Below are 23,504 nucleotides of genomic sequence, written 5' to 3' on the forward strand. Positions count from 1 at the left end.
ATCAAAAAAATCTGTAATGATTTCCACTGGTCCTTTTTTTTAGGAGGGTCCTGATTTGCATTCGAAACACATCACGGACATGAAAAAGAAATGTAGCCTGTTAATTATTAGGCCTGTGGAAGCATGTTTCTACCTCAATGCAAAAATTCCATACAGGGTAAAAACACAAACCTATTGTTAAAAGACATCATCTCGACAGTACACTTCCCGATTCTTGGTCCTGTTTAAGCAGATTCTGGATATTGCCTCATTCATTTCATGCACTGAGTGTGTTTTCTTCTTCAACCTATGTTGGAGCACCTGAGGGCCGTGTTTGTCACTTTCACCTTCCTGTTTTCCTCAAGGGCCCACTGTACCTGCTGTACTGCCCTCTGCCAAAACAGCTGAGTCAGAGGCGAAGATGGATTGTGTAAGCATGTGTGTGCATCCATGTGTCCATACATGGGTGTTTGGGTGTGTGTGTGTGTGTATTTGCCTTGACACCACAAGAGACACTACAGGGGGCAGTCTGGTGCTGAATCTAATGCTGATGTGATAACCTGCAGCTCTACACTGTGTCCTTGAGCCTTTAGCTCTCAGCCAGATGACACCACTGCCGAGCAAATGAGACGGCCCATAAAGTAAGAGCTCTGTAAGTCACATTGCATCATACTGTCAGCTGGGAACATCAATAATCTCTAATAGATGCACTGTCAGGAGATTGATGGGAGGGTGGAAGGCCAGTAGGAAGGAGGGAACAAGAGCTCTAAAGGAACATGCAGATGTGCCAGAAGGTCATTCAGATGAAGAACTACCAATGCTGAGATAATAAACCAGTCAAGGAATGCTTAACAACACAGATAGAAGCATTTCAGGCTACATAATTGATGTATTTATGTTACTAAGTATTCATTTGGTAAAAATTAATTGATCGAACACTGGATTTCTATACATTTTTGCATCAAGACCACATCACCATCACCAGAGGGCATCAAATTTGAGTTGTACATGCATACATAATATATATGCATATATTATAACAGTGACTTCTCTGATTGGTGGATCCAAGAACTATGGTACAGTAGTTCTTCTCTTCAAATTCTGAAATGAACCCTTTAAAGGCATAGTTCACCCAAAAATGAAAGGCTACAGCGGCAACGGTGGCACAAACTACAGATGTAGTTGATGCAGTTTCCCTGTGCTATACACAAAACTTGGTATAAACCAGTCATTAATACTTTAGAATAAGGTTCCATTTATTGTTGGGCGATATGGTCATTTTTCAAATCGTCATATCATCAGCCCGTGACATCGACGATACACGATATTACCATGCATGGGAGGAGCAAGAGAGAGACTCTTTGTTCTTGTCATAGCATAACTATTTGGTGTTTAAAACCGAGCAGGTGCGTGAGAGAGAGAGCCTATGGAATCACCAATAATCAAAAAAATATACTTTCAATCATACTGATAAACTAACGTTAAATATAAAAATACTGTATTTAGCTAGTTCATATAGTAGGACGCAACTGTCATATCACGCGTCCTGTGACAAATTTGCTGCATCTGCACACGGAAGTTTCAAGTTTATCAGTCTAAATGTCAACAGTGAAAATCGATAGTAGATTTCATTTAAAGTCTAACAGTTTAACACTAATATTGGACATAAACGAACACGTTAAATATAAATTATTCAAAATAGGTAAGTTAATATATTTGGAGTAAAGTTCAATTAAACTGATGCATTAAGCCTATCTATTATATTTTCCGCATGAGCGATCCGGACGCGTGCTACTTCATCTGTGTCTGATAAATTTGAATAAGCAGAAATCTGTAAGAAATGCATCGATCTGTAGATAAAATAAATGACGAAAGTGTACTGTTATTTTCATCACAAACAAAATTTTCAGAGCAGAATGCAGCAATTATACCTTTTAATGCTGACAATGTTAATGTTTTTTTTTTTTTTTTTTGACTAAATTTGGAATGCTGTGATCTGTAGCCTACTGTATTTTCTTTCTTTTACTGTAACTGACAGATTCCAGCCAAAAAATATACAATCCGGGAGTGGGCGGAAACGGGAATTATTCTTCTGGATTTGGGATAGGACGGGACGGGATTTCCCCCCAGTTTTTCCGTGGGATTGGGACGGGATGGGATTTTTTTTTGCGGGAGTGGGACAGGAGAGATTATAAAATCCACTCCTGTGTCACCCTCTAGTCCGCTCTGCAACAAACATGTGAACAAACAATTGGCCACAATTATTGCACATCTGGCTGTCTTTATATTCTTTTATTGATGGATTGCACAGGTTCGAATAGCAATGGGTTTCCTCACACTGCCTGCACATGTGGAGTTGTGCTTTTTAAGCCTACTGACCGCGCGATCATAAAAAATGGGAGCACGTGGATGTCCGCTCAGAGCCTCCATTCATACTCTCCGATGATTATTTTATGCACTGTTTACAATTGAAAAAAGTTTGATGTAAGAGGACAACAGGGGACAAGCTTTTTCACTGGAGGATGAATTATTATGGATTATGGACTCCATATTTTGTATTTTGGCCAGAAAGCGATGGACGATGGATTTGTTTCTTACAAACACACAGCTCTGGATGAACTCTTCATTTATCATACAGAATGTTACTTCTAAAGTGTTACCAACCAGTCTGGACTAGCATGGTTTTCATACCGGTCTAAACTGGTCTTATCAGCCGCAACTGCCACACATTTTTACATTTCGAATGGCAACATTTTTGTCAACCTATAATTTCTCTCCAATTTCAGGAGGAACTGTCAATTAGGATTAGGATTAGGGATACGATGAGGATCATACATTTACTTAACAACAATATTGTTCTATAGGACCAAAATATATCAAGGAGCATTACCTACATATCAAAATCTTGGTCATCCTACTTTAGTATGGCTGATATTTAGGGGTTTTACTGTATATTTAATAATAACATACAAAAAAAAAGCAGTAAATATCATACACAGACCTCAGAACATCACACCACAAGTAAACAGAGAGGACATCATTACAAGAAGTGCAGGTAAATTCATCATCAGAGCCCAAGACACACATGACTGCGCCCTTCATGTCTCCCACCAGACCTGCTTATTGTTCGTAATCAACTACTACTGTCAGGTTGTGCTCTTGTTATTGTAGTTGCAGTCCATAAACACACAGGCATATCGGGAAGACAATGGCACTCATGCTGGCAATATTACAGCTCTTTCCCCTTTCTCTCTCTGCACTCCACTGAGGCACTGGACTGGAAAAACCACACCATGCTGGCATAAATACTTCATCACTGATTCAATTTTAAACCGTGGATGGAAGGAAAGGAAAAAGATTGCTCCATGAACTTCACTTTCTCTCCATTAGTGATTACCTTTTTCCTCGTTTTCTACTCTGCATCTCCTTCTCTCTCTTTCTCAAATGTACACACATGCATAAATGCTGAGTTTGGTAATGGGTAGCACAAACACTTACACACCAGATATCGACATATACACACACATACACACACAAGACATCTCCAGAATTTGATAATGGAACAGCGAAAGGATGGAGTGAATTTAAGCCACTCTATCTCACTGAGGTCATAAATAGCCAGCGGGAATATTATGTTCATTCTCTGTAGGAGACGAGAGACACAATTGAAACTCCACAACTTGTACATTTGAAAAACGAGAGTGTCACCAAAAAAAAAAGAAGGTCATTCGGTTTATGACAAGATTTGAGCTGCAAAGAAAAGGAAGGTCAAGTCCTGACTAATGTATCTAGACAGGCCTGCAGGGATTAGTGTAATTCTGCAAGACATTTGACATTAATCTGAGAATAGGAGAAAGAAATTGTTAATTTGTGTAGATTAGGACCTTTGGAGATGTTACTAAGGGATAGCATTACAGGCAACCGGGGTAAATACCACATATCCAAGGCTCAGGTTGTCAATTCGTAACTCTATAACTACATCAGTGAATAAATCCATGTATATGAGCAAGCAGTACATATTTTTATGACAACTTCACACATTTAAAATTCATACTACTTATATTATGCACTTGAATTATATTATACTTTAATTAAATTATACTTGCGTCATGTTAAAATACTTTTAAATATAGATACACTAAGTTTGAGGTCAGTAAGATGTTTTAATGCTTTTGAAAAAAGTCTCTTATGATCACCAAGGCTGCATTTATTTGATCAAATATACAGTAAAACAATAATATTGTAAAATATTATATTTTAAAAAACTTTCTATGCTAATATATTCAAAAACATTCTAATCTGATGATTTGGAGATCAAGAGAGTGTTATTATTATTATTAAAAACGATTTTTTTGAATAGACAGTTCAAAAGAACTGCATTTATTTGAATTTATTTGAAATTTACTGACCTCACATTTTTTAACAGTAGTGTAATTATAAATTACATATAGTTATGAAGTTACAACATAGTTCTGAAATGTATATAATGTGTATAACTGAATACTACATTTAGGTAGTACTTACGTTACATAATGTATGCAAGAAAAGCCTAAACGATTGGTGGCTGTGTATAAACTACACACTATGAAAAGGCTAAAGCAGTTTCACATTTGTTATAGAACAATACTGCAAATGTAAAAGTTACTGAAAAAGTACTTAAAGTAGCTTGTCTCCTAATGTGAGCGGAGAGCCGTCAATTATGCAAATGATTCAGGTAAACTAATAAAGAAATTCATTCATTGCAGCTTTTACCGAAACTAATTTTTATTCATTACTCCTCATAAAATTATTGCTGAGACAACTGGGAGTGCTAAGAAAATGTGAATCACTCTCAGCATTAACCTTTGAGTATCAAGATCCGTATTATGAGCATGATCAACACAATTCTTTTGAAAGCTCAAGTGTCATCTGTTACATCCACCGGCGGCGCCAGGGGGGGTCTTGGGGGGTCTCAAGACCCTGCCAAAAAATGCCTTGACCCTCCAGCCTCTTCCTTATTAAAAAATATATATTTTCGGGATAAAGATCCAAAAATGTTTCTCTTCAAACTACGCAGAACAATAATAAATAATAATTATTTCGACATACACTGAACCAAGAACCGTTTTTGTCGGACGCGTCCGATTCGAGAACCGATGAGCTGATGATAACTGCGCATGCGTGATTCAGCGCGAAGCAGACTGACACAGAGCGCATCTGAACCGAACTGATTCTTTTGGTGATTGATTCTGAACTGATTCTGTGCTAATGTTATAAGCGCGGGTAAACCAAAGGCTTGAATGAAGGGCAATCATCGCCAATGACGGCATTACATCGAGCGCAAAAGAACCGGTGAACCATTTTTTTTCAACTAGTTTATTTGATCGAATTGTCCGAAAGAACCGGTTCACTTGAGCACCTGCTCCTTTGCCCCTTAAGTGCCCTTTTGTCAAAGCAAAATTTCCTAAATTTTTTTTGTAATAACACTTTTGTGAATGCCTGCCCACGCCCAATCATAATATTAATACAATTTATTAATTATAAATTAGCCGTAAATAAAATGACCAACATGATGACCGTTCACCTGACTACGACCTCATCCAACCGGGAAGATTCCTCATGCTGCACGCGCATTTTTTAATTGCTAGAGGATATTTTCAACATCGTGGCAGCTGGTAAGTGGTGTTTCATTCTCAGCAAGTGATTTTGGTGTTTATTTACTTATTATTATTTTACAAGAACGATGTGATGTGAGAACATGCAGATACGTTGTTTATATTGCAGTGTGTAGCCTGTAGTCAAAGAGTATAGAAGTAACTTCTATACTCTTTGCTGTAGTGTAGAAGTAACACTAGCGTGTTGTTTGAGGGAGAAAAGTTTCACAGGCATCGAGGGGTCTGGTCTTTTTTATGTTATTTGAATAAACTTTTATTATATTACAGTACTTATTTATTTTTAACACGTAAAAGTAATTATCACAACACTGGTAAAGGCTTATTCAGATTTTCTCATTCTCTGAATTATCATTATAAAAATAAAAACAATTCAGAAATGAATTAAAATATAATTATATTTTAAATGTGATGCAAATATTTGTTTCTACAATAGCAACAGTGTTTACAACAGCAAGACCACTTTAGCCTGTAAACTCAATAATATCTATCTGGAAATAAATGTAAAAATATCAATGTCAATAAAAATGCATAATATACCTGACATGAAAGTGCAGTGTGAAAGATATGAATAACAAATGTAGCCTGTCATTTGTTTACATTGCGAAGGTGTTTTTGTTGTTTGGTAGCAGAAATATGCAGTTATTAACCATGTCCACTGTATTTTTTGTTGGTTTTCATGAGACCCCCCTTGAAAAGACCAGGACCCCCCATTGCCCCCCCAATCAAAATTGTCTGGAGCCGCCACTGGTTACATCACAAAAAAAAAAGAAACGTTTGCATAAGCCATAACATACATGCATGCATAAGGGGCAAGAAGGACACAACAGCTGGTGAGACTCTAAGCATGATGGACGAGAACTGCCCCACCCACATCTCATCTGTCAATAGTACTGCTACAAAGCCTATATGCTTAGTATGCATGCGTGTAAGAGAGCAGCACGTGTAGGGAACACATCTCATACTGTCTTCCTCTCTGTCGTCCCTGCAAGGACAATATCAGTAAGCTATTTCATCTTTGTCGTCCATAAGGAACCATATGTGAGGAGTATTATATAGACCAACGGCCATCACATATATCAAGAACCTGTGTCAATTTAATCAAGGTTTTGTGTTATCATGGCTTATGGGCTCCTTGCCAAATGTGTAAGACAAAGCACTTTGAGACTAATGGATGCTGCTCTCTCATGTGCAAAGAACATCGATATATAGTGCATTATGAATGGAATTGGGACCAGCAAGAAATAACTGTGTGCATGCTATTGAAAAAAAAATAAAAGAACAAGCTTTTGTAGTCAAATTAATATAAAATCACTTTGCAGTCGCTTCTTGTGTTTTACAGCTCAAATGGTGGTTATGTGTTCTCATCAGCCACAATCCATTTCACTCTTATTCCTCATGATATAACAACCCAGGGAGACATTTATGACATTCACCTGCCATTTGACCCTGGAGGCAGAAAAAATGTCACACTCAGATTTATAGGAAAGATCCTTCCAAGCTGCTGATGGATCAACACAGGCTAGACAACCTTATCTACAGATCTCTTTAAAGTTAATCACACTGCACATTTTTTCATTCATACGTACAAGATTGCGGAAGACTCATGCAAATTTCTCTGCTTTCTAAGTTCGGTGAATTCTGCCCTTCAAATTCATATTACATGAAGAGAATAGAAAATCGGCTTGGCCTCTTAGCTGAATTAAGGATTGTAGTGTTGCAGTAAACTGAAGATCACATATTTGTACATTTTGTATGTATTTTATGTAGAATTATACTTATAAAAAAGATGCAGAGGGCATGACGTCACATTATGACTGATGCAGTGTCTGTAGACATATAGAGTCCACAAAGTCTAGTGTGATCCACAGAGACAGTGGTCCACCAGCTTCTGATCTATACTGTGGGTGTCAGTGTGATGTGTGTTTCTGAGTTATGTTGAACCCACAAGAATAATGGAGCAAGTGTAGCCAACTTAATGCCATGTAAATTTTGTAGTTTTGTAAATGCATTATCAAATCCCTGCATTTAAATCAATGAGGGTGCATATTCGAAGTTGTATGCACTATAAATATGTATAGTTATCATGATTGATCAATGTAGTATGTAGACTAAATATGTACTGTATAGTATGCATTTGCAATCAATGTAATACTGTCATCTATTTATTAGTATGTATACTACGAAGATTTAGTTTGACTGAATTCAGTGTGCAGAAATAACAAAGCTGGGCCTTGGAAATATAATAAATAAAATAAATAGAACAAGTTCATAATAAACAGAAATACATGTAACCCTGATCCCAAAAGGCCTCATATAACTTCATGTAAAGAAAGAGGGAAGTGGATGGCAGAAAGAATACTACCCCTCAGCCCCATATATGTAATTATATATCTGGCTTCCTGCTTACTGTGTAAAAGGAGACAGTAATGAACACATTAATCAAATCTTTATCAGCCGGAAATGTTCAAATATCAAAGGCGAAACATGTTCTTTTGTCTAATTATGCAAAGCAATGTCAGCTTAACAAAACAAAACCATAACATTTTTCACTATTTTATATCCCTGTGCATGCTAGCTAGCATCCAAAGAATGAAAAATAACCATCTGCATTATTCCATGTCTTTTCACTTCATATTATTATTGTGAAACACTACACCTACTTCAACAAAATGTGCAAAGCAAAGAAATAAACTGCAGTAATCAGAACATTTATTATACAGTAGTAAAAACTGCATTCAAGGAAAGATGCAAATGAGACATTTGATTTAATCTTATCAAACTTTGTGCATTTACAATTGTGCACATGGGACTGGTACTGTAGGTTTGAGAAAAAGTTCATTATACAACAAGCTAAAATTAATAAATACAATCTATCAGTCCTAATTATTGAAAAAATGTTAGACTTTAGATGTCATAAAGGGAAAACGTGAAATACAACCATTTTAAGTCAGGACAAAGAATGACTCAGCTCTGGCTTTAATATTTAATTTTTGAGGAGATCTATTTCAAAGCAATTATGCCTGCAGCAAAAATATTATAGAAGCTTCTAGGTTCACAAACTGTTTTTGTGTCTTGACTAATCATATGAGAATATAAATGAACATTTGCCTGTATTCGAAGGGTCATGAAACACTAAAAACATTGCACAGTGCATATTACCAATATATCTTTATGAAAGATAATGATAAAAACGTTATTTTACTGAGTCTCAAATCAATGAACAGCGACATATTTATGACAGATTATTTTTCTACAGTAACGGAAATTGCATACATTCATCTGATATTTTTCACAAAATTGTACTTACATGAACATTTTAATACAACTCAAGTTGAAATGTAACAAGTCAGGACTAATGACATAGTCAATGTCACCAAATGAACTGGATTTCTCTGTCCTGACTTCTAAAACACAAGAAGACGGCTGGAAAATTTCAATTGCACACAGGAATATGGGTGTTTGTCAGGGGGTATTTCATGTTTTGCTGTCCAGGCAGCCATCAAGAGACATTTAAAGTCTTTATCAGTGAAAGAGATTAAAAAGTTTAGCAGCGTGGCTTTAATGGCAGATGTGGTCTTATCCCATTACGACCACAGCAGGTACTTAATTATAATGCACTTGGGCTAACCCTGATCTCTGACATAATGCTGCTATATTTCACCTGTCACTCCCAAACTCAGCGGACCTCTCTCTCTCCTAGTCTGCTGCATCTAATGGTGCAAACATGGCATTACAAAAGCATCTAAACCATAGATCACAACTAAACCTTCCAGAATCCTGGCTAACGCATCCCTTCAAGTTGGCAAGATCACACACAGATTGGTAGCGACTCAGGCACAGAATAAATATAGCCTGTGACTGAAGGTACTAACTGATACGTGTGACTTCACGTTCTCCTATTATGTAACAAGACAAATGGATGCTCTCTGCTGTATGGGAATCTGGGCCAGGCCTTGTGTAAGCCATATGGATGTGAAGCATAAGATCTTAGACACACAACAAGATCAGCTTAGAGACATGAAAGTACAGTGGTGTAATTAATACTGTGTTGTACACAGCAGCACTACTTCAGATCCCATCTTTTATAAGTAAAAATAATACAAAGCAACAACGCAGCTAGTAAATGATATACTATATACAATTTCGAAGAATTAAAGAGCCCTTGTGTCTTACTTAAAGACTATGTTTAAAATAGCATACGTTATTGTTTTAAATAGCATACTATACTGTTTCTGCAGTGCGCATTCTTTGTAGAGAAAACAAACTGTATGCATCTAGGGTATACTTGATGAAGGTTCCAAAATGGGTCTTTCGGTGAATAGAACCTTTGTGGAATGAAAATATTCAATGGATGTTAAAGGTTCTTCATAGAACCAAAGATGTCAATAAAGAACCATTATTTTTAATAGTACAAGTTTAGCCACATGATCTGCTGCATATGCTGAAATGTGTAGAATACAGGCACTAGACACTGAGCTAGACACTATATCCCACAATGCAATGCACTTGCAATGCCAAAGATATTCCAAAATGCTTTGAGACCTCAGACACGTTTACAGGAACACAATGACACTAGGGGTCTGCAATCTTTGACATGAAGTGCCATTTTGTGATGATAAATGTTAAAGTCCTTGTGAAATGAAAGATTCAGTCTACTTTGTAAATGCATGCTACCGATCTTTTTGTGAATGACTCCTCCATATATACTGTATATTACTTTTTTTTGTTGTTGTTGTTGTTTTTACTTTTTTTATCTCATGATGCTTAATCAAAATGTCATAACTCAATTGAATGATAGCAATCATCCCTCTGGTGATGTATGCTGGAGTTCTCCAATCATTACGTTCGCTTAAACCCTGCACCTCCACTATCTACAGCAAGCTCACATTCATTTTTAACGCAAACAAAAATCACAAAATCCAATCCATAACTGATGGAAAGAACCAAATCCCTTCCCTAAATTTTCTCCCTATAATCCATTACACAGATTTATATCACAATGCAGAAGACAAGATCTATCACTACATCTGTTTCATGGCAACTGTTAAAAGAATTCTTGACTTAAATACTGTAACGTTTTATTTATTTACTAACTCTTAACTTCCTCTTGTTGATTTTCATTATATCCCCTTTTTTTAAATTTTCTAAAATAAACAGCAAAAGTCTAATCATATTATATTCCTCTCTTTCTGTTTTCGTTTATGTCCCAGTATCTACCCTCCTGCATGCCAAAGGTTGAACAAACATGCATTTAGCATTAGCTGTATTGTCAGGTCACATCATGCAATTAGGCTTATAATAAATAGTTTGCATTTGGACTTGAGACAGTTATGTCCAAATACACAATTATGAAAGAAGCTCAAGGGTTACGTATGGAGAGTAAGTGTTAAACTGCAAATTAATCATAGCACCATTTTAATCAAATCAAAAAAGCAACAGTGTCATCTAACATGTTGCGACTTCATTTTTCCAGACCCCTGAGTAATCTCAAGGGGTCACCGACAGCCTTGACAAATGCTCTGTCAGACGTCCCAATAATGATTAAACAGCCAACCCTCAAGGACAGTCTTCAGAGTGATCTTTAGACTCCAGTATCTTTTTTTCACCCTCAGTGTCACTGCCTGTGTATCACCACCGCGCTTCTGTTAATTAGCGCTATGCTGACATTCTACCACCGCCGGCCACATATCTCTGCCCGATCGTGTAGTTACGCGAGAATGCTGATAAATGCTAAGCTGACAGGTTTTATGAGCCTTGGTGAGCAGACGGGAATTGACTCATCACCCCGGCCTCTGCCGATCTTGTTGTCTTCAGCTCTAACCTGAGTCACGTGTACCTCTGGGCTCCCCCTACTCTCGTGTGAAGCCAAAATCTGCATGCATGCCACCATACATCATCGCGTGCACATTGGTGGAAGGTAAGGTACTGTAGGAGAATAGGCAGCCAGAGGCCTCAAAGCAGCAGTGCTCATATAACACTAACTGTAATGAGAATGGGTGGCAGAGGCAGGTGCAGACATTATGCTCACGTTCTGCCAAAGTTCACGCTTACGGCATCGATATGAGGTGGTGTAGCGCACCGATGACAGGTGGAGGGAATGCGACAAACAATGAAGCCTGTGGTGGGTGCATGTGAATACATAAAGCAATTGGTTTGCTTTGATGCAGCATCAGTCATAAACAGCATTTGCTTCTAAATCGACTGAGCAGGATGTTCCCCTGAGGACCGAGGGGCTACTTAACCAATCATCTCAGTCATGACCCCCCCTCATCCGCCCCGCCAGACATCAGCATCTTCCTCAAACACAATCTGTGAACAACCAGCTCTGACTGGTTAACAGAATCACTTTGATGTGATATGTGTGAAGGTGTATGTAACCTCCTCTAAATGGAAAAAAAAGCGGAAGGTGGGTTTTTTTTTTCTGTTACCTTGCGTCTACGGTCTCTCGATCTGTTCCTTTTCTTGATCTTCTCCTCCTCCTTCTCTCGTAGCTCTTGAGCTGCGAGCTCCTGTAGGTCCTTGTTCTTGCGGATCTGCTTAGCAGCTTGCGCCATGGTGCCGCTGCAACAAGCAGTGCTGTGCCTGTAACGGAGGCTGTCACTGTCCCTGTGGTGGCCAGTGCGCGAGAGACGGTGGCGCTGTGCGCGCCTGAGAGGAGTGAGCGCCCTGCACGGCTCTAGGCGGCCAGTTCCCTCAGCAGCGAGCCACAAAAGAGATGATGCTGCTGCCTGCCTGCTTGCTCCTCATCCAGGCAATATCCTTCCCATCCCCCCTCCCTCTCTCTCTCTCTCTCTCTCTGTCTCTGTCTCTCTCTCTCGCAACACTCCAGTCAGTCACGCAGTCCGAGCCTCGGAGTCAGCAGTGTAGGGATACTGCAGCAGCTCAGTTTTTCTCCTTCCTTCTCTCTCTTTCTCACTCACAGTCTCCTACTTTTCTCAGCAGAGATACTGCCAACTGTTTACCGTGCATCTGTTGTTATTATTGTCATCTTTGTGCAAACCTGCGGGATGTGGGTGAAACAATCAGTGCGCAAATTCACAAATTTAGTGTTTCTTTTCACAAACACTGGTTTTGCAGATAAGTTGGCAATGAAAAAAATACATTTAGTTTGATTATTTACTATACATTTGTCTCACGTATCACCTTCTGTGGTCGGTTCCCCTCTGATTGATTGCTAAGAATTAATAGAGTCATAAAAGCTTACCTCATAAAAACTGCATGTAAAATCTCTCTCTCTCTCTCTCTCTCTCTCACCAGACTGGTTTTCCACGAGAAAGGGCTTGTGCATTGTTGTCTATGCATTAATTAGGTCCGTAATGACCTGCAGGGTAAGGTAGAAAGACAATGTGTGAATATTACAAACAGATAGAGAGATCGGCTGCATTGTTACGCATTTATTGCATCGAGATATAAACACAAGTCACTTTATGTCAACAAGAACCCCATGGAATTGCTTCCAGATGCTTCCCAGAGCTCACATGCTGTTCTTCTCTTTTATTATGTTATTCATACAGTAATGGCAAATTATTGTGTGTTACTAGTGAACATTTGGGATACAGTGTACTATTTATTTTTGTTTGTTTATGTTTCAACACTGTGCGGAATGTGAGATTGCAGAATATCTATGTAATGTCTGTAATACATATGTAATATGTAAATAGGAGCCAGTGCATTATAATTCAGAGCCCGTCTGAAGTAAAATGCAGGCACATGCATTTGTCTCTGAGAATGATGGCTGAGTCATGTGACAGATCAGTCATGTTTATTTATGCTTGTCATGACACTATCCTTCATCTGCTTGATTTCTCTTCCTCTAATCAAAATTATCTACTGATTTCCTTTGGGAAGAGGGGAAAACTATGTAATTACAGTGATAGTCTATGATATGTTTACACAGACTGTATTTGGTAAAAACCTATTATATGATGCATATACAAAATACATCGCATATTTGGTGGAAATCTGGTAATTAGGTCGGTTCTGGATGATTTAAGATGTTCTAGGGTTGATCTAACATACAAATCAACGTAGAATTCATAAATAATATTATAATAACAGATATTTCACAGTTACTATTTTATTAGTCTGATTAGTCACATGGATGAAAAAAAAAAAACTTGCAATAGCAAAGTTGAGAGATTTCAGCTGGCACTGATGAATGGGAATACTAACAGATTTCCAACCAGTTACCAGTTCCAACATTTTACCAGTTTTTTTACCAGTTAACTTCCCAGTTCCAACATTGAGATATTTGCAGTCAACTATAAAGTGATTTGTTCCAACAAGGTGTCAAATAACAGGTGTTATGGGTAAAGCGAGCTAACATGGCAAGTAAATATTATTTTCGAGGCCACTGATGTGACATGTACAATGGTAGTGTTAATTTCTAGTCTAAACCTTATTAAGGTTAAATAATAATTATAATAATAATAAAACAGAGTGCAACCAATCGATATGTCACCGAATTTAGCTCAGTGTTTTACAAGTGTAGCGTTAACGTTACCTTTATTGCCTACAACCGCTCTTTCCAACATCCTGTCTGGGGTTTATCGGGTTACTAGTCTGAAGTAAAATTCACAATAAGACAGAAACAGAAAATGTAATTAGCCTATTTTGGTTTTAATTGTACTCACATAACGCAGACAGTCTCCACTACATACCTTTTTTTCCACAACAAGCTTAATAAAATAGAAACGTTTAATAATAATTTGCATTTTGTCAGTAAAGAGCGATCCTGGGCTTCCAACGGCAGCTACCGCCATCTAGTGGAGCCTATACAGCACAACAGGATTTCAATATTACTACAGTCATTCTTATCGATCGATCAGTAAGGACATAATGGGGATATTACTTTGCAATACAGTCATGGCCAAAAGTTTTGGCAGTGACATCAATTTTGTGTTCTGCAAAGTTTGCTGCTTCAGTATTTGTAGATCATTTTTAATAATTACCATGTGTTTCTTTGGAGGTAACCATTTCTAACAAGAACACACCCAGCAAACATTGGTCCGACGGCGACGTCGTGTGGCCGGCCAAAAATAGTCGCGGTAGGACGGCATAAATCGGTAGAAATACGTAACGCAGAAGATTTCCTAAAAATGCATTCAGATATGTTTGTACACGTTTATAGTTCTATGGGGTTTCATGTATAATTGTTTCTTTGACTTTTAGATAAATGTAGTTCAATATTTACCCGTGTTGTGAATCGGTTGTGAGAGGACGTCACCTAGTGACGTCATTTACACGTGCGTTACACGTCCATCATGACCCTCTGTGAAATCCTTGTGGAATATGCAAAAGCTGTGCTTACACCTTGATTAATACTGCAATATTTAATTAAAGTGCACCAAGTAGTTTTTAAGAGGTTTTAAAGAGGTTGTGAATAGACGTCCACTGACGTCTTTTAAACGTCTCGTCATGGTTTGTGAAAAGATGTCCAGGCAAGACTAGCAGGAAAAAATATATATATACAAAGTAAATATATTCACTTTATCTTGTTTAAAAAAAATTATAATCACAAAGAGCCCAGTGTGGTTAAGTGATTGCAAATCAATGCTGCAATTTAGTCATTATTTCAACCTGTTTTATGTATTTGTTGTTATTATTTTTATTGAATCTATGCATATACATGTGAAACAGATATATACCGGGTCACAATTTCGGTCTGAGTTGAATGTAATTGCCAAAACGGTGCTGCCAAGATAGACACAAAACATACTGATGTTTTCGTGATATTACAAAATCCCGCGATAGGATAGATTATCTCGCGAGATCTCGCTTTCTCTTCCGGAAGTTCCCTTCCGGAAGTTCCGGTATATCAAGCAGGCAACCACGAGGAGGAGAGGACTCGAAGAGGACTGAGATGTATCGATATAAATTATATAAAATCTACTGTTGTGTAAGTACATTTTGTATTATTTGATTAACGTGCTTGAGTTTTACTTGTTTGACATGAAGGAACCGAGAGAAATGATGCCCACCTTGTCAACTGAAATTCACTGAGTATGGCTAAAATTAGCTAACGTTAGAAGGCTAAAAGTTACTTATATTGATGTAATTTTTATTGGCACGCTTTAATTAATTATTCAGGGGACATCACAGCCCTCCTGTCTTATCAGAAATGTCCTGTTCACTTTCTCACAGTTACACTGTGAGTGTTTCTCAAGGGCATCACATTAAAGCGTAACACCTTTTGTACAATAAAAATAAAATCTAATGCTTGTTGATTACATTTTTTTCCTAATGTTTCATTTATGATTCATTCATTTTGATCCAAGGGTTTTTTTTTTTAGCTGTAGACCATAAAGATATTTTGAAATTAAGTGCATGTCATTTATCTCAAATGTTTTATTTTATTTATTTTAAAAAGAAATGTATTCTCTTGCCTCAGATGCTGTGAAAAGGTGGAGACTCTGAAGTGGATGCAGCAATGACAGAACACCTGAAGCTTGTTCCGGGAAGAGATGGGGGTGGAGGTTACAAGAAATGAGCCAAACAACTGTAGTGTGTTTAAGGGATATTTCACCCAAAAATGAAAATAGTCATAATTTTCTCACCCTCATGTTACGATCATAATAATTTTTCCTACAGTGGCAGTTAATGGATTGTGAGATCTGCTTGGTTACAAACATTCTTCCAAATATCTTTGTGTTTATGAGACAACTGTGTAAGTCAATGACAAGATTAAAAAATAATTGATAAAAAGAAACCATATTTTAACATTCTAGTAGAAAACATTCTCAGAAATGTAATATTTGAATTCATGTCAGTTCTATACAGTATAAAATCATTGACACCACATTGATTTCATAAATAGCAATGTTTTCAAACATGTTTTATGATGAGGGTCTTATGTTTTATGATATTCTTGTCACATGACAACAATGGCTCCTGCAAGGTGTTTATGCCACATGTTCAAATATTAATAATGTTCTTAATATTATATGATTAAAGTATTTTAAAATAAATGCAATTAATATTGATTTATATTATGTATAAAAAACATTAATAAACAAACAGTGCAAATATAAATTTTTAACAATAATAATGGACTTTAAGATTGAGTATTTCAGCACTTTTTATTCAGTGATGGCCCTCATTAAATCATATTTCTGATGAAAAAAATGGTAGGCCTGTAAACTTATTTCAGAAATCCAAAATGGATACAAAGATAACATTGAAAAACACATTTTTAAATATATTATCATCTTGAAGATTCTTATTTGTCATTGTCCCAGTAAAGCAAACATGAAAACAATATGGTCAGAACACAGAAAGGTATACAGGTTTGAAACATGAGGGTGAGTAAATGAAAGAATTTTCCCTTTATATAATAATACAGTATTTTTGTAATTAGTATTTTATTTTGGTTAACAGATGCTAAACTGTTCAAAAACAATAAAATGTGCTAAATCAGAAAATGCTTCTTTTTTTTTGCATATGTCCACAAATAATGTGTTATTGTTAGTGATGTACTCTTGATTAAGATGTTTTATGGATGTTCATGTCTGACTGGACCGGTCTTGAACTTCTGTCAAGATGTGTTAAACCTCACGACATAATTGATTGCCTTTCACGATGTTACACAGTGGGTGTGTGATTATTTTATATGCAGGCTTATATATATATATATATATATATATATATATATATATATATATATATATATATATATATATATATACACACTTAAACTATGCAGCAACGCATTTAAAAATCCAGAAGACAACGACGTCCAGAAATCGGCGCATTTAGACGTCCAGAAGACGACACATTTAGACGTCCAGGGACGTGCAGAAAAGACGTGCAGTTCACGTCAAAAAGACGTCAAAGACGTCGGTTCAACTTTCATTTTGGAACTATTTTTCAACCATGACGGGACGTCTTGGATGGACGTCTTTTCACCGGTCAAAAGACGTCCGATTGTTTGCTGGGCAATGATTTAGAAGCGCTTCTTCTTTCCTTTTATAGTAATCAGTCTGCTCTTATACGATGATGATAGTGATTTCACCTGACCAGTACTCATTCACACTTTCACACTTGCTGCTGATATGATTAGTCAATTAATATTAGCTGGTCAGTTTGTGTCAGGATCAAAGAACAGTGATTTTTTTTTTTTTTTTATTTTGGCAAATAAGCTTTTAGTAATTATTTAAAATGCATCTGATCATTTTACACAACAATTGAGAAACAATGTGAAGGAACACCACAACATGCTTAAGCAGCAAACTGCAAAAAAACTTTATAACTATGACTGTACATGTGTGTATAATAATAATATAATTCATTATATCAGCTTAAATAAACTGATAAAACAGATAAATATTTTCCTGGTACTGCATGTACGATGATATATTCAAAAATAGTCTTGTCTGATAGAGTAACATCAAAATCTTTGAAAGCCTACCCTGAATTTGTTGTGAATTTGTTATGAATTTGATATTTTCGTAAATAAATCACACTTTAACATAATACCGATCATGACCTCGGAATCATCCATTCACTGTAAAAACACAGTAGATATGTGCAGTGATTACAGATATTATGAGCATTCCAAACACATTATCTGATATTGTAACTATGAAAAGAAAACATGAAATATAGAGAACTCCAGGTTTATACCAAGTACTTTGGATGCACAGTACAATGTACAGTAGTGTACTTACATAAAAAAAAGTTCTGGTAATATAAGGTAACTACATGGGGTAGGATTAGGTTTTGGGGTAGGTTCAGGGTTAGTTATTGTAATAACTATAGTACAAAGTATGTACTAATGTTCTGCCAATAGTTTAACTTAATAATCATAATATGCATTGACCTCTGACTGAATGAAACTTTTGTCTATAGCCTTAAAAACAAACAAATGATTCATTGAATAAATACATTTTGTATACTACTGAAGACATTGGGTACTAACTTTTTCAAGAGTTTAACTTCTCTTAAAATGATGTATACTGTGTGCATTATTTCCTGGTTGATGGATATAAAACAGTTATTAGATGTAAGGTCATTCTTTGACATTACCAGAATTACACAAGATATTGTTATGATTGCGGTTTCTTACCTTGTTTTTTGGTCACATTTTTGCATAGAAGTTTCTATTTTCCAGCCAAACTCTCTGCATGATTTCCCCAGCCTTTCGTCAACGACCATCAATACCACTTTTATATAATTTATTTATAACTATATTAAAGCATAATTTAGAACAGTTCCCATCAGTGTACAAAGAATACATGAAAAAATAAAAAGCTGGTGGGTTATGCTTAGTGTCAAATACTAGTTATAAAAATGTACAATGGATGCATGGAACATTAAGCAAGCAAGATCTTCCCACTTGCAGGCTTTAGAACGTATTCCAAACTTCACTTAACCATTATTTGAGCAGTCATTCTGAGATTTTAAAATATGTTTGTATTAATTCTGTATATATAGAAAGGCTTTTTTTCTAAATGAATTTGAATCACTGTATTGAGCATAAACAACTAACTCTGTTTTTGGTAAATTTGTGTTTTATTAACATGTAGAACTGCAGTTCAAAGCTCAGATTCAATCAAGTAGTTTCTGTGACTTGTGCAAAGGACCAATCAAAGAGAAGAATCTTTGCCAATTCTGGGTGTAATAGAAGTCAGAGAAACAATTAAATACATAAAAGATAAAATATAAATCAACCTACAGTTGATTTAAAAGATACAAATAAATAAAATGTGCAGAAATTGTACCTTTCTGGGTATGACAGCTCGTCACTGGGACAGTAACCTTTATAGGGACAACTTTAAAATAAGGTACAAAAAAACACATTTTTGAGAGTATCTTAAAACTCTAAAAATAAATTGTGATCAATCATAATAAAACAATGAAAAGATTTTAACAAAAGCTGTGCAAATCAGTCATTTCCATTAGTTGGAGGTTCCTGGTGTGTCCATGTTCGTGTCTGGACTCGTTTCGAGATCTAAAGCAGACAGGGAATCACCAAGTGTGCCAGAAGGCGAGTCCTCTTTGGCTAGCAAGTTATTCTTGCGGAGCTGACAGGCTTGCTGGTATGGAGGCCGGATTGGAGGTTGGGTGGGTGGTAAATACTGGTACTCTTTACTACAATCAAGCTGTTTGGGGAATAATCCAAAACATGAATAAGGTCAGACTACTCATAAACGGACACGTACTGTATGCGTGATTTGAAAGAAACTGATTAGCACCTGAAGCGGGTAAGTTCTGTCTGAATCGAATGCACTAAGATCTCCACAAGCAAGGAAAGGAACTATTATCCGGTTCGGCCCCTCTAGCTGGTTGAAGTCAATATCTAGACAGGAAATATATGCATTCATAATGTGAGGAGGAGGAGGACATGGGCATACCATTATATACACATTTACAATATATAATTTAAATAAATGCCATATATAGATGAGCACAAACAAACTTGAAAGGACTTTTTTGGTATCAGAGTATTGGAACAAGTTACCATAAGAGTGATCCAGTAAAGGGTTGGACATGTTGGGGACATAACCTTCAGGTGGAGAGTAATTCTGACACACCACAAATGCCTCTGTAGTGCAAACACATGCACACACAAAAACATTGGAAAAAGTACAATATTCCCCCAAAAGTTTTACATTCCCTTTTTTAATGAAATTCTACTCTCACCTATGCTAGAGTTGCGGCTGCTGCGTGGTTTGGCACAGGTTACAGAGCTGAAGAAGATCTTGAGCTGAGAGTACAGCAGCGTCACATCTTTGCCCCTGAAAATCTACACAGAAGACAGACATTAGAGTTCAGGTTCACCCAAAACATTTTATAGATTTCATAATCTTGCACTGACAACAGTAATTAAGAGTATGAATGACAATGGGATGACTTACTTTTGCAACAAAGTTGCCACCTGGTTTAAGAACATGTGTGGTGATATTGAGAGCCTGTCAATATGAAAACAAAAAATCTTCAACAGGCAATCTTGCACTTACATGGTAAAGCAAAAACCAACAATAAAATTAAATTTACTATTAGTGTTGTCATGATACCAAAATGTCAATAATTGGTACCAGTACCAGAACAATTTCACAGTCTTCTGTACAAATTTTAAAAAATATAATTAAACAATTATTGATATTATTCATAATAGGATTATTAATAATGCTATTAATAAGTACATTTCACCAAACATTAGCATATATATTTTCTGATTGGCAATTGTGTTTATATAACACTTCTAAAGCATTTATTGTTTTTAGTGACTGATAATTTCAACATTTATCATACATTTTTAGGAAAAAAAAGTTTGTCCATTTATTTTATTATATTTAGTATGTTTAACTAACATGAACAAAGAATTAATAAATACTGCAACAAATGTTTTTTTTTTTTTTTTTTTCTTTGTTATTTATAGTTTATTTACTCAAATTAACTTCTTGGACCTTATAGCAAATAGGGATGCATCGATCCGATACTTGGGATCGGTATCGGCTCCGATCCAAGGCATTTTCCGTGGATTGGGTATCGGACAGACGAGACCGATCCAAATCCGATATTGTGCGCATACTATTCATGCTATTCAAAAGAATGATGATCAGGTCAACACATATAAGTATAGAAATTCTATATTGAATAAAAAAGAAAACTGTGCTGGTATCGGATTGGATCGATATTGGCAGATTCTCCGAATTTTCGGCATTGGATTGGATCGGTTCTGGTATCGTTGCATCCCTAATAGTAAAGTGTTAGCAAAATGATAAGATTAAAGGAAAATATAGCAATACATACCGCCAACAGGAGCTGTGCCTGAATGTACTCATCTACATCATGAAGACCAGTAACTATACAGAAAAAAACCTTCAATTCAAGATTTTGCTAAATCGCAATTTTGCTACATCACAAATCGACCAGCTAGAAGGGAACATCAAATGTTCCAAAAAAAAAAAAAAAAAGCTATTTCTCACCATCTGGAGCACCATCACATACGACCAAGTCTGCAGACTGTCCTTCAAAATGTTGAATAATCTCCTGTGCTGTAGAAATCTATAGCACATTTATATAGTTGAAGTGTTTATTTTTGGCATGTCATATATTTGCACCTGTAGATTCATATTGCAATACCTATCTTTAAAAGCTGCTTCCTCAAAATGAGTTTTCTCATGCACTGAGCCACAACTCTTCACAAAAAACACAATAAATAAAATAAAAAACTGGATATCCAAAAATGAAATAAAAATACTCTCTGTAAAAACCTACTATAATGCGTTAAAATCCAACCTGAACTTTGAACCTGGCTTTATTCGATGTTCATATTTTTGTTCTGGATATGTATGCAAACAAGTGCATTTTTAATGCATAATTAAACAACATTTAAGAAAACTTGCAATCCAGAAAATGCTTGCAATTCTTCATGTAATGATCAATCAGCTTTGTAAGTCTATCTATATAATTTTTTTAACCCTATTCAACTGGAGTCTTGCTTTAAAAATGTGTAGATTGATGCTATAACAACACAATTCAATACATATTAAATTGCTATAATGACTTGCTAAAAAAAAAAAAAAAAAAAACACTGTACCTTGGTGATGTCTCCTTGAATTTGTGTGACCCCTGGCAAAGGGGCCATTGCTTGCAGGTCAACTGCCACAATCTTGACCTCTTCACTCTTGTCTTTTCCACTGAAACAGGACAGAAAAAGGTGAAGTGCCAATTAAATCAACAAGATTTTACTTAACAGTATCTGTAAGTGTACTTTGCATTTTACAGAGCACAACAGAAAAATTGCATTCCGTGCATTTCACATTTAACCAACCGGAGTTTGCGGCTCAGGACTTGACTCCAGCTGCCAGGCGCCGCACACAGGTCCACAGCACGACTGACACCTGCATGAAGGAAGGGCATGAACCGTCATTTGAACATAAAAGTCTGCTTTGAGCTATGTAGGCAGTTCACAAGTTTTCGAGACATCTATAGGATGACTCAACCAGTATCCTATGCAGACTGAAGCACAATGAAGCTCTTAACTTTAAAAAGGTTGAACTCCTCATCCAGCTGCAGGAGTTTGAAGGCGCTTCTCGCTCTCCAGCCCTCCTCCTTCGCAAGCCTGTAATATATATCTCGTTTGTCTTTGGATGAGCGCCCCATTTTATTTTCACTCAACAATTCTGTAGACAAATAATAACACAATTTTACTGCACTGAGACTTGTTTTCGCCGCAACGTGACACTTCTTCTTCTCACTTGTTGCAGTCAGAGAAACGTGAGACAACACTGACATCCACTGGAGATGAGGGGATATTAGCTATAACACATGATGCTTGTATGTACGTATGATCGATCGTATGGTTACACTTCTAGTGCTGGTAGTTTATGGACATTAGGCATTCAACTTATTACACACAAACTATAAGCTGACTTATAAGCATATAGTCTGTGACTAGACGCATTTTGAACTTTCCAATGCAATCACAGTACCTACAAAAAATAATATCACACTACAGTTATTGTAGAGTAGGCCTATGCAAGGATTAGAAATATATATTTTTTAAACATAAACATTAAGATTATACATGCACTTTTATTATACATTATACAATTATGCATACACTAACAAAAACGGTGAAAAAAGTATAATATAAAAATGAATAAATAAAAAAATCAAAGTTAGATTACAATCGGTTTTTAAAACATGAAATAAATACTCAGATGTTTAAGGATTTATAGCTGTCTTATTCTAATGTATCTGGCTTAATTTAGTCAACATACTGTACATACAAACCATACTGAGTTAGAATGTGAAATTATTTGGTCAAATATATAATAAATAATCAAAATACATTCTGAGAGAGTGAGCAATTCAACAGTTTAGTACTTTGCAGTTTTGTACCATTAATTGTTTAAACTGTGT

The 23,504-nt window shown here is 36.2% G+C and overlaps 2 protein-coding genes and 1 long non-coding RNA gene across 6 annotated transcripts in view; 1 reads left to right on the forward strand and 2 right to left on the reverse strand.

Annotated features, from left to right (window-relative positions):
• The window catches only part of ank1b (ankyrin 1, erythrocytic b), a 73,480-nt gene extending 61,083 nt beyond the window's left edge, over nucleotides 1–12,397 (reverse strand). For 3 of the 4 annotated variants that reach the window (XM_052536894.1, XM_052536891.1, XM_052536892.1), the window contains exon 1: nucleotides 12,062–12,397. In XM_052536894.1, the coding sequence (XP_052392854.1) occupies nucleotides 12,062–12,187 (126 nt within the window). In that variant the 5' untranslated portion in view covers nucleotides 12,188–12,397. The remainder of the gene's footprint in view (nucleotides 1–12,061) is intronic. The other variant, XM_052536893.1, reaches the window with a different exon arrangement.
• A 3,056-nt stretch (nucleotides 12,398–15,453) lies between these two features.
• LOC127942210 (uncharacterized) lies at nucleotides 15,454–16,341 on the forward strand. Its single transcript, XR_008149283.1, has 2 exons — nucleotides 15,454–15,531; nucleotides 16,024–16,341. It is a non-coding gene; the product is annotated as an uncharacterized LOC127942210 (long non-coding RNA).
• A 2,782-nt stretch (nucleotides 16,342–19,123) lies between these two features.
• ftsj1 (FtsJ RNA 2'-O-methyltransferase 1) lies at nucleotides 19,124–22,873 on the reverse strand. The gene is made up of 10 exons (XM_052536355.1): nucleotides 22,622–22,873; nucleotides 22,411–22,480; nucleotides 22,177–22,276; nucleotides 21,563–21,641; nucleotides 21,387–21,439; nucleotides 20,489–20,542; nucleotides 20,274–20,376; nucleotides 20,092–20,175; nucleotides 19,826–19,929; nucleotides 19,124–19,732 (listed from the first exon to the last, which is right to left on the reverse strand). The coding sequence occupies exons 1-10, from the start codon at nucleotides 22,740–22,742 to the stop codon at nucleotides 19,529–19,531; spliced, it is 972 nt and encodes a 323-aa protein (XP_052392315.1). The 5' UTR covers nucleotides 22,743–22,873; the 3' UTR covers nucleotides 19,124–19,528.
• Nucleotides 22,874–23,504: the final 631 nt, after the last annotated feature.

This window comes from Carassius gibelio, chromosome A21, assembly GCF_023724105.1.
Source record: "Carassius gibelio isolate Cgi1373 ecotype wild population from Czech Republic chromosome A21, carGib1.2-hapl.c, whole genome shotgun sequence".
Classification (NCBI taxonomy): domain Eukaryota; kingdom Metazoa; phylum Chordata; class Actinopteri; order Cypriniformes; family Cyprinidae; genus Carassius; species Carassius gibelio.

What these genes read in the sequence shown, in the direction of transcription:
- ftsj1 (XM_052536355.1), bottom strand. Translation starts at nt 22,742, where the DNA reads ATGGGGCGCTCATCCAAAGACAAACGAGATATATATTACAGGCTTGCG. An exon ending in GGAGTTCAACCTTTTTAAAG is followed by an intron (nt 22,481 to 22,621) that starts TTAAGAGCTTCA and finishes TCCTTCATGCAG; the next exon opens with GTGTCAGTCGTGCTGTGGAC. An exon ending in AGGCACAGCTCCTGTTGGCG is followed by an intron (nt 20,543 to 21,386) that starts GTATGTATTGCT and finishes TCATATTGACAG; the next exon opens with GCTCTCAATATCACCACACA.